The sequence below is a fragment of the Lemur catta genome, chromosome 1 (genome assembly GCF_020740605.2).
Source record: "Lemur catta isolate mLemCat1 chromosome 1, mLemCat1.pri, whole genome shotgun sequence".
NCBI classification, from domain to species: Eukaryota; Metazoa; Chordata; class Mammalia; order Primates; family Lemuridae; genus Lemur; species Lemur catta.
Window position 1 is genome coordinate 253,895,530 of NC_059128.1, and position 12,488 is coordinate 253,908,017.

A 12,488-nucleotide genomic window follows, 5' to 3' on the forward strand; every position below is an offset into this window, starting at 1 on the left:
GATTAATGATGAGCATTTTTCATATACTTGACCATTTGCATATCTTCTTTTGAGAAATGTCTATTCAGATCCTTTGCCTATTTTTTAATCAGATTATTTGATTTTTTCTTATTGAGTTGTTGAAGCTCCTTATATATTCTAGTTGTTAATCCATTGTCAGATGGGTAGGTTACAAATATTTTTTCTCATTCTTTGGGTTGTCTCTTCACTTTGTTGATTGTTTCCTTTGCTATGCAGAAGCTTTTTAGCTTGATGTGATCCCATTTGTCCAATTTTACTTTGGTTGCCTGTTCTTTGGGGTTATTATTCAAGAAGTCTTTGCCCAGACCAATGTCCTCAAGCATTTCCCCAATGTTTTCTTTTAGTGCTTTCCTAGTATCAGGGCTTAGATTTAAGTCTTTAATCAATTTTGATTTGATTTTTGTATGTGGCTGAAGGTATGGATCTAGTTTTATTCTTTTGCATATGGATATCCAGTTTTCCAAGCACCATTTATTGAAGAGATTGCCCTTTGCCTACTCTGTTCTTGACACCAAGAACATTGATTTATAAATTAAAAATGACTTTGATTATTCACTTTGACCTATACCCAATCAAATAGTTATCTTGATCAATATCTTTTTTTCACTGTGCTTTAAGGAATTCTTTTTTTGAAATAAAAGGTTTTCCTCATAACATGAAGAGACTTTGGTAATATAATTTGGGTAATTTGAATTATATTTTTGAATATCTGTGCCTTTTCTGTTATTCTGCCACATATTTAATCATGAAACCTGGAGTTGCATTCATTATCATCTCCCAAAGTATGCTAACACTTACTTCTAACCAGCTGAACATATCCAATGTTTTTATATAAAATTGTTGGCCACCTGAAGAGCATCTTATCTCAGTAATTTTACAGTACATGGAAAAATACTCTTTTTCAAGAAGCATTTCAAAAGATATTCCTAGCATGAATGAACACACACACCACACATGCTTTGTCGTCATCATTTACTGTTTCTTATATTGCATCTTTGAGTTCTAAATGACATATTCTAAATAAAATTTGACTCTAAACAGTTCCGTAAGTCAGTTTGACTTTTACATAGGTAGAGATTTCTTTTATTCAGTTCCTTATTCAATCTAATAGTTGTCTTGATGGTAAGCTCCCATAAGTCATAGAGGCTCATTAAAAGGGATGTGTTAAAACAATTAAAAATTAAGACTATTATAAAATTTTATAATCTCCCAAAATATCTATTTGACCTATAAAATTCATAATGGTTTCATTTTCATTATTGTATGCCTTTCAAGTGATTCAATATTTTTTTGAAGTTTTGTGTTTTTAACATTGTGTCCTGTGTACCTAAGGTACACAGGGTGTACAACTTGAGTGACATCACTCTATAGATGTGTGTGTGAGTACATGAGTCATATATTTGTAATCCTTATTGAAACACTTATGTTCAAAATCTAGAAGCTACAAAAGTGAAATGCAGTGATAATATAGAAATGTAACTAGAAAGCAATGATTACTAACCATCTTCCCACCCATAGCTAATCATATCAATATTTTTCTACTTTTTTCTATCTTGTTAAATACTTTAGGTTATGAGATTTTGTGCATTTACATTAGATACAATATATTCTTTTTTATAAGTTCATAGAATTTTTTTGCAGCCTTCAATATAGTTCAAGAATATAATTTTTAACCGCTGTACATTATTCAGTCATTCAGTTTTTGCTAATAGAAGTAACGCTAACATTAATGGACAAGAATATATTTCTTTGGTCACATCACTGATTATTCCTGCAGAGCAAACTGCTATAATTAGTCTTGCGGAATCATTGGAATTATTTTTTTAAAATTTTTGGTGCATATTGCGAAATTGCTATTTAGAGATTTTATACTATTAGTATTTTATACTCACACTAGCAGTGTGTGAGACTTTCCATTTGATAGGATCAGGTGAACTTTTTTACCCGCCAGCTACTAGACTTACTGTTGAAAGATGAATCAAACCATCTATTTCTTCTCAATTTGCTATATAGCATGCTGATATTTTGAGCTTGTGAATTAAATGATATAAAGTCTTGTCTCATCTAAAATGTTTCCATGTGGAATCTGAACTCATAGCAAAAATACAAAATGTATCCTCCCTTTCCCCACCCCCCAAATTTTATAAGCTGAGTTTAGTCCATAGAAGTTACATTCTTTACTCATTGGAATGTCTCTCAGGTTAGATTTATTTAGATTTATTATAATATTCTTATTTGGCTACCAGTATCACAACAATTGAGGAACAGAAAATCAAAAGCAAGGTCAAGTGGGTGTCATAGACAAGTGTGTAAATTAGGAAAGCCTAAATTACTGGAACAAAGGTCCTTGCAAAATTCAGGGGCTTAAAGAATAGAGGAATTTGTTATGTAACAATCACAGTTAAGTGTTCCAGATTTGGTGGAAAGCTTTTCTCTACAAAGCATTTGGCTATAACTCTAATACTAAGAAAGAAGGAGGAAATGGGAAAACTAGAAGTCTCCATTGCAGCAAGCACCCCAGTACAAACGGCTTTTAGGGAAGGAAGAAACAGAACTTTCAAAAACAAAAAGATTAAAGTCATTCAGTGAATGAGCAAATACTTCTTTGTCTGGTCTGTGATTTGATTTTACCCTACCTAGAAGCTTAGATGCTAACCTGCTTCACAGATTCTGGCAGAAAACACGGGACTCCTAAGTCAGAGACACATGATTTTATTACTCACAGCACAGTAAGCAGTATGAACATCATATTTGCATCGGTTCCCCTCATCTTCTAAGCCCATACGGGTGCCACTGTATGGCCCAGACAGCTGGTATTCACACAGGGGGTTTGTATTATACCAGGGGAATATTGAACATGGAGCATCAATTCTTTTGTAGCAAGTAGTAAGCAAGTCAGCTGTGTCTTCGAGGGAGACATTATTTCATCCCTCAGGGTTGCTGGCTACAAAAACAACCCTGAGAAATGGTCCTCATTAACAATGATCAGGGCCTTGCGTTCTTGGCATACTCAGAAAAAGATATAGAAGCATCAGAAACCCATGGAGGAACTGTTCCTTGCAAAATGTATCACTCAGTAGCTTCTTAAGATACATGTGTATACAGCAAGATAAATGAATTAATGTTCCAAAGCTATGGAAATTAAATTCAGCATGAATTAGATTCTTCATGTTCTTTACTTAAAGTTTCAAACACTCTCTGCTAACACACACTTTTAAAAATAATTATTAGTTTATGATCCACCTTTGGAGGGGTTATAGAGCCATTTGCAAAACAGAGAAAGGATAGATGGATGAATTAGTGAATTAGGCAGAGCACTATTCATTGAAAACAAATTTATAGTATTTTGTTTCCTTATAACCTGTTCTGGGTTGGTGAGTGAGCAAAGGGTTTTGTTTCAAACATATCACTTTTGGGATACAATATCTTGACGTGGGTTAGTCCTATTGATTTATGTCTTTGTGATAATTATTGAATAATAGGAAAAGTTGGCTATGATCAGCTTCAATAATTAGGAGAAATAATGAAGGAGGAGAAAGAACTGGATTCATGTAAGATAGGCATCCCTTTCACCACTCACCTGCCCCCTTCATTGTAAACCACGATTTATTCTTTTTTGACATCTGAAGGAAATACTGTGGAATCCTGTTTAGAACAATTGAGTACTGGCAGTTCTGTGTGTCTGCCACTCAGTGATTTTGGGACTTTTGGCAGCTCAATCTCACTTAATATTTGGGTCATAAAGATTTTTTGGAATCAAGTGAGGTATGAATGTGAAAGTCCTTTCTAAACTATAAAGCATTATACAAATATTTAATTACCAAGAATTATGAGTACTTAAGCTTTTCTCTATTAAAGGAGATTGAAGAATATGTTCTCTCTCAATGCTGAGAGCATAATGTAGCTCCTAATCTGAATATTTTTGATTATATTTTACCTGCTTTTAGAAAGTCCAATTAAAAAGAAAACTTAGTAAAAAAGTTACAGGTTTGATCACTTGGAGGGTCTGTTTATATGGCTGAATATATTCAAAATCGTTTATTCAGTACTAACTCTAAAATGGTGGATTCAGTAAAATCATATTTGCATTTTTATTGTTATTTTCTGTTATTGGAAACAATAGTGGTACTCTTGGCAAATATGGAAATAGGTGGTAAAAGGGAATGGTATTTGGTTTTATATGGTAAAGAACACTTGAATTAGGATATAAAAGAAGAGAACGGTGGAAACTTATGTGTGTGTATGTGTGCACAAGTGTTAACCAAACCCGTTATTCTCCTTTAGCTTCCTGAAAATGTTATCATTAATTGCTATGAAAAGGAAAAGAAAGAGATGATATAACTCACTTATCTTTTTTTTAATAGAGTAGGATTATTTCCTTCTGTTGATTGATTTAATGACAGCAGCTTCCAAATAATAATTCTTCTCTTTTTAGTATCTTCTGTATGTTTAATTAACCACTCTAGTAGCTGGTTTGCAATGATGGAAATTGCCAGAGAATCATAAAATATCCAAGCTGGAAATGACTTTAAGGATCATACAGTAATAGCAGATGAGGAAAGCAATATCCTTAGAATTTAAATATGTTCTTGAGGTTCACCCATCTATGTGGTGGTCTAGAATCTTAAGCTCATTCCTTTTTTTCTACTTGTAGTCATACTCAAACTATTTTGTATTGTCTGAAAGTTTTGAAAGTAATTTAAAGCAATGACATCTCATTCTCTTTTTAGGTAGTTATTACTAGCAAAAGTGGAGAGATCTTGTATCGTATTTCACCGTGGGCGAAGTATGTGGCTCGTGAAGGTGATAATGTGAATTATGATTGGATACACTGGGATCCAGAACCCTCATATAAAGTGAGAACAACAAATCTTTAAATAAATGCCTGCTCCAATATTTCTAAGAAAATTAATTTTTACTTTTATAACTTTTATAGTAATGTTCAACACCTCTCTTCACCTCTGGTTTAGTATTTTACATCATAGTGTTCCTCTTAATGCTGTACATACATCAGAGTTCATTTTGTGTAGCCAGTAAAAGATAGAAGGGAGTTTTTGTTTTATCCTATGCTTCTGAGGTTAAGGGAAAAAAAGAATACTAAGTCACTACTTAATTCCTGATCTGTAAGGTATACTATTTTTTTTTTTTAACTAGAATTTCTGATTTACTAAAGACTAGTCGGTGATGTAATGTTTCTCAATGTCATGGGTTAGAAGCAGAATCAATGTCCTTAGGACCAAGAAATAGGGAAGACTATCTCATGAATGTATTAATTAGGGTAATTTTTACTGCTGTATTGCTTACAAGTGTTATATGCATCTTTGAACTCATTTTTCTGTCTTTTAAGTTTTTGGAGTTTGTTGATAAATGCTTTGCATTTGATAATTATGTATGTATTCCTTGGCTCTTATATTTTCTCTAAGGCTTAGGCTCAAAAAAAATCTTCACTCAGTGATATGGCATAAGCCATTACATGATTCCGCTTCTAAAATAGGTCCATTAACAAGATCATAAAAAGGATTTTTTTTCCCCAAAAGAAACTTTAGTGAATGTAGACAGTGTCTTTTATATGTGACAACAGTTCAAAGTGTTTGTCCAAGTTTATTCACCATTTGATTTAACATGCGTGATCAGTTAGTACCATACCTGAATTCCTGGTTTAATTTTACATGCAATTTTATATCCTGTAGTTTAAGCATTCCAGACCAAAGAAGCCAAAAAGTCTGAGAATTTATGAATCTCATGTGGGAATTTCTTCCCATGAAGGAAAAGTAGCTTCTTATAAACATTTTACATGCAATGTACTACCAAGAATCAAAGACCTTGGTAAGTAATAACTGTGATTTTTATTCAGATAAAATTTTAATGAATCTGTTCTCTTATTAGAAAAGCTAATTACAACTGTCTCTTTTTTTGTGTTAAGAGATTAAATATGTAATAGAAATGCATTTTATTTTAGTCTTCTCAAATTGCCCTGTAATAGTGATAGCATAGAAAAGAGAAATGGAATAAGATAGAGCATAAGAATTGAAGATATTATTCCAATTTCAATTTTAAGTAATATGAACTGATGGCTTCCAAAATTGTAGATAAATATGTAAGCATAATTACTTTTCTACAGGAGAAAACCTTTATCAATTTAAGTGCTCATTGATCATAGCCTGTTCATTTTATTTGTTCAGGAAAAAATCTTGTATTTGTAAGGTACCTGGAACTCATTTATGTCAGAGTCATTTCATATAGCCCCTGTCTGGATGACTTAGTTAACAACCATTTATGGTACATCTTCTATGTGAGACACATTGTGCTAGATATTCATTTGTTCAACTGTAATGACACAGACCCTGTCTGCCTGGGAACAACCAAGAGAGTGAATTATATACTGCTGAATGATTGATTTAGTATGCTCCAAATCTGGTATTTTTAATTTTATAGGTAGTGCTTTTTAAAAAAATAATTTCATAGCATATTTAGCACCTGCTCCAATGTCTAGACAGGGCAAAAAAGTATATTTAATTATACTGCTCTTGCTATGGAGTCCAAATTGTGGCTAGAGGAAAGGATTGCAGGTCATGGTTATAGTTTTCAGTTAGGTATGGATTCTGTCATGGTCAAGTCACGTTCCAGAAACCAAAATTAATTAAACATATGGCTAATTTAGTATTAATTACTTAATATATTTAATAGGTATTATGTTAAACTTGTTATAGTTGAGATTTTATTTCATATTATAGATTAATAAATTATTTATGACCCAATTCTTGCAGAAAGTTCAGCAGCACAAGGATTCTCTTATTCATCCTTGTGTCTGAATTACCTAGCCCAGTACTTGGAACATAAATAAATCCAGGAATGATTAATGCCCTAATAATTAACAATAAAACTATAAATTGGTACTTGATCATAAGATAATATTTATTACATAGTACAAAAATAAAATATAAATTCTATATTTTATCATAAGATATATAATTGATTTATATTATCTGAGCAGAAGTTTATATTCATATTTCTGTCAGCTTAATAGAGTTAATTACATTTTTTTACAATAAAATCATAGTAACATTTTAATAGATTATGAAATCATGGGGAATTTTATATTCTTCTTTAAATGTATAAATTTCTAGTTCTGAATGTGAATTTGTAATTGTTCCAGTATTGATGATATACTGAAATATGTATATGAGAAGCTACAAGATATTAACCAAGAAGAATGAAATTAATTTGCCACGTATTTGTTTGCAAGCATTTATAAGTATAGTTATGTCTTTAAATGAAGCTGGCATTGAATATGAATTTATATAAACCTTAAGAAAATTGGCAAGCTTATGTGAATTGTACTTTGGGGATAGAGTAAGAATACTTTCTATGTATGTTACAGAATTGTAACCTTCAAAGTAATCAAATCATATTCATATTTGAAAATTTTACCAGATTATACTTTGAAGAAGAAAATCCTGATTTTCTTAGCTTTTTAGATTTCCTTAGAAACCAAAAGTTTCTTTTTCACTGATTATTTGCTTATATTAAAAATACATTAGTAAATATTTTTAAATATTATTGATTTTTAAAATACAATACCCACCCTTTGAGTCACTTCATTTACTAGTAGAGCAAAACATATTGGGATGGAGAAAGGAAGGTGATGTGTGTGTGTGTGTATGAGTGTGTACATTTGTACACATATGCATCTTTGGAGTAAATATAGGTGCAAAAAATAGTGGAAAGTAGAAGCATTGATAATGACTTTATAAAAGATACCTTGTGGAAAAAATAGATTTGGTAATATTTCTTATGCTTTATGGTAAAAATAACTGAAATATATATGAAAAGACACAAAATAAAAAAGTGTATATCATGCAGTTACTTTAATTTAGCTTTCATAATCTTGAATATGAATATTACAAGTGCAATTGAAGTTTAGCATATGTAGATTGACATCTTTAATATCCTAAAACCAAATTAAGAATAAATTTGCATATCATTTATTGCTTATTAAAATGAAGACATTTCAAATAGCTAGAATATAACTCTAAGAAATTAACTGTCCAATTTTGTGTTAGAAGGTCAGACAAGTAAAAAATGTTAAAGTAGTAGACTTTTCAAGATGATCAGAGCTTGTAGATGGTACGTAAAATTTATTGTCTTTAGAACAAGGGTGCAATTCTTTTCAATACTTTTGTTAAGATGTGGCTTTAAATTTCTGTTTGACCTTTGCTTATACAGGATACAACTGCATTCAGTTGATGGCAATCATGGAGCATGCTTACTATGCCAGTTTTGGTTATCAAATCACAAGCTTCTTTGCAGCTTCAAGGTAAAATGAAAGACTCATTATCTCCATTTTTCTTTTGAGCAAAAAATTTTAAAAATGAAGTTTATATTTTATATAACACTTTGCATCCTATTTTAGGGTTTACAAAGTTATTAATAATAGAATCTGAACATTATCTTTTACTAAGTTCATAGACTCTCTTCCTATCTAGCGTTAGAGGCTGACCTTGCTTTAATGTTGCTTTTCATGGAATGATTTCTGATAAAGAATGTCCAGTTACCTGCTAAAATTGTCACAAGTTTGGAGGCCCAAGCTGTAGTCAGAAAATTGTGTCCTATGGAAGCCATTATTGTAAGAACTCACCTCCTTTTCTGGAAAGAGATTGACTCATGTAGAAAGGTCACTGAAGAGGTCCTTGCTAGGATATATACTACTCACAGAGGTGTTGCCCCTCCTCTTAGCTGAAATCCAAGGAATGTGGCTCTTTGGGCAGAAAGACACCAAAGAGTCCTGTGCAAGTGAAGGGGTACAGTTGAACAAGTCCAACATTGCTCTGTGTCATGGAGTTTACAGTGATCATACATATTGAGATTTCTACCTGTAATAAAAGCTAAGAAGAAAATGACAGGGAGCTATAATAGCATATAATGAGGAGTCTGACAAGTTTGTAATAGATCTGAACTGATGCTGGAACTGAGACCTAAAACATGATTAAGAGTTAACTGGGAGAAGAGTTGAAGTGGGCATAGGTAGATAATGTTCCAGAGATAGAAAAAAAGATACCGACCCATTTGCCCTTTTCTCTTTATAGTAGTTCTCCGTAAATAAGTTATCCCTATTTACTGTCTCTGCTCCTGGTCTTTCTTGAACTGATTCTGAGTAGACTATCTACCTCTTCATTGAAATTGCTTTTGTCAAGGGTTTTAATGACCTTCACATTGTTAAGTACAATGGTCATTTTCTTAGATGACTTGAGTTGTCAGCATTATTTGCCACAATTTGTTAACTTCTTTTTTCATTCCTTATCTTCTAGAGTATTGTAACCTCCTATTGTTCTAACCTCACTTGTTGCTGCTTCTTTATTTTCTTTGCTGTTTTCTTTTTGTCTTTATGACCATTAAATATTGGGCCTCTTAGTGCTCAGCTCTTGGTCCCATTGTTTTCTTTATCTATATGAAGTACATTGGGGGGCCCTTATCAAATCTCTTTAACACGAGCATACGTGCATGTGTGCTACCCATATTTTCTGCTTGGGTGGTGACAGATCTGGCATATTCACTTGGCCCATAAGTACCTAAGGGCATCTGAGTTTGGGAGTAAGTGCAGGGGGGGATGGCTTCAGTCAAGGCACCATGGATGTTCAAAGAAATACTCGAAGAGCCTCTCACCCCCAAATGTATACACTCAAAGGGATGGGCAGACATGTGAGCAGGAGTGACCATGGCTAGCTAGGCTTGGAGATGGAAATCAGAATCTCTGAAAATAGAGAAGCATAGTTTTACTATTGCATTCTCAAAATTTAAATTTTGGTTGGAATATAAATATACATTTAATAGCCTGATTTAAATTATTTTTTTATTTAATGATTTTAAACTTGCTTAATAAAAAATATTAAACAACTTTGAGCCGTATCTAAGTAGTATACTGCATTTGAGTATTTAAACATCTAGTACTCTGCTGACAACACAGTTGATGCACAGTTGACTATTTGCTTTAAATAAGATGTTACCTTGTTCTTGCTGTGTTCTTTACCTTTAGCCGTTATGGAACTCCTGAAGAGCTAAAAGAGTTGGTTGATACAGCTCATTCAATGGGCATCATAGTCCTCTTAGATGTGGTACACAGCCATGCTTCAAAAAATTCAGAAGATGGATTGAATATGTTTGATGGGACAGATTCCTGTTACTTTCATTCTGGACCTAAAGGGACTCATGATCTTTGGGATAGTAGACTGTTCGCCTACTCCGTGTAAGTAATACAATACGGAAATTTTTTTTGTTTGAAATTAATGTCAAGGAATTTCACTAAATTCATTGTATGTGTACTCTCTCACTGGTACTTAATGTTCTTAATTTGATTTTTTTCAATTGTATGAGCAATTTTACCTTGTTTTATATAGCACATTCATGTTGCATTAAATTTCAGTTTTATAAATTTTATGCCATTTAAAATACATTCGTTATATTGTCATTTAAAAGTTTTAATGCGAATCATTTTTAATATCAAAAAGACCACTTTATCAAGTTGATCTAACCAGACTAAATCTCCTTTTAATATAGAAATACACATTGTCTTAAGTAAGCCATTTTTAAAAATCATACCTCATGTTTTGATATCTTAATATTACCAAGTTTTTGATTTTAGTTAAATTATTAACTTATAACTATAAAAACAACTAACATTGTTGGTATATAATATGTGCCAGGTATGGTGTTTTAGATGTATTAGCTACATATTTCATCTCATTTAATCTGTACATTAACTTTATTTACACATGGTAAGTACTATTGTTATGCTTATCTTACACATAAGTAAACTAAGGCTTAGTGTTGAAACAGTTTGTTAAAATTAAACACATCTCTGACCTCCTTGCAATCTAAGTAGAAAGGTGTTCTAGGTGATTAAATCTAAATAGCATAATATGGAAAAAATTCAAAAGGGAAATTCAAAATACCATTAATCCATTATTTCTCATAAGTGAGAATATAATGAAAATATGGTGTAAGGCGTATTAAAAATAGCAAAGTATCAAGTAATGCATAATTTTTTATAAATATTTTTGAAATATTTAATTTTCTTTTGGATGTTGCCTTTACATAAACATATACATACTCAGAAAATAGTGTAGAAAAATGCTTCAGCAAATGTTTTCATAAAATGAAAAATTCTCATTTTTCAAAATAAATTAGATGATTTTTATATAGGGAAAATTATTTTGTTTCACTTTTTCCTTAATATCTTACATTATTTTATATTTTATAGTCATATAGGAAGCACTCATGCCAGTTGAGGCAGCATAATAGGTGAGAAAAGACCCTAGAGAGTGGCAGGTTTCTAGGCAGAGCTTCATTCTGGTACAAACTGATTAATCATTCTTATTCTCAGGTTTTTCATTATAAGAGGAGGCAGAGTTTTGAGGCTAATATAATTCCTTCCATGAAGGTATTTTATATTTATGTCACCTTTCTGAACATTGCTTTTTATGCTGTAGATTTATAGCAAATAAAAAAGACTAAACTTGTATTAATTACTTTATATAACCCCACTAATTACATTGTTGAGTAAATCTTATAAAAGTAGAATATGCAGAAGAAATTCAATTAATTGAACTCTCTGGTTCATATTTGAATGAATGAAGATTGACTCTACTCTGTAGAACTGTGCCTTGCAAAGGAAGTATATTGAATGGTTATATTTTTATGTTTTAAAACAATTCTTCTGTAGAGCTGTACCTTAAAAAGAAGTACATTAATTGGATGAATTTTTGTTATAAAATCATTTATTTTATTAAAAGATTTATCATAGTGTATTTTTCTATACCATGAGCTCTCAAAGTGCATTTAAACTTAGACAATTTTCTAAAGAAAAGGAATTATACATATTGTTTTCAAAAACATTTGTTTTACAGAAATTGAAACAAACTTAACATTATTATTTAAAACTTGATTTCTTTTTTTATTGAATTAACTATTAATGTTTTTCAGGTGTACACTTTTGTTAAATAGTGTATAGTTTGATTTTAGCTTATTATTTTTTAATATTTTTTAGGACCATTTATTTTGTTTTTACTATATCATATAGGCTTAGTCCTCTGTAAATATAGTTTTATTAAAATATGTTTTATTATTCTACATGTTATTCCATTTGGCTAATATCTAGATTTGCCAATTCTATAGAATTAGTTTTGTCTTTTCTTTTCTTCTTTTTTCTTTTTTTTTTCTTTCTTTTCTTTTTCCTTTCCTTTCCTCTCCTTTCTCCTTTCTTCTTTTTTGAGTCAGAATCTCACTGTGTTACCCAGGCTGGTCTCACACTCCTGGTCTCAGCCTCCTGGATAGTTGGGATTACAGGCATGAGCCACCATGCATGGCTAGAATTAGTATTTTTTTTATATAGGTTTATACTATGGGTTCTGATACCATTAAACAATATAGATAAAATCCTACAAAGCAGTTGTGAATTGTGCTGCAATAAA

At 31.5% G+C, this 12,488-nt stretch overlaps 1 protein-coding gene across 2 annotated transcripts in view; it reads left to right on the forward strand.

The window, feature by feature from the left end:
• Nucleotides 1-12,488, forward strand: part of GBE1 (1,4-alpha-glucan branching enzyme 1) — a 263,584-nt gene that overhangs the window by 116,104 nt on the left and 134,992 nt on the right. For both annotated transcript variants that reach the window (XM_045540452.1, XM_045540453.1), the window contains exons 4-7: nt 4,752-4,877; nt 5,712-5,847; nt 8,248-8,338; nt 10,055-10,264. In XM_045540452.1, the coding sequence (XP_045396408.1) occupies nt 4,752-4,877; nt 5,712-5,847; nt 8,248-8,338; nt 10,055-10,264 (563 nt within the window). The remainder of the gene's footprint in view (nt 1-4,751; nt 4,878-5,711; nt 5,848-8,247; nt 8,339-10,054; nt 10,265-12,488) is intronic.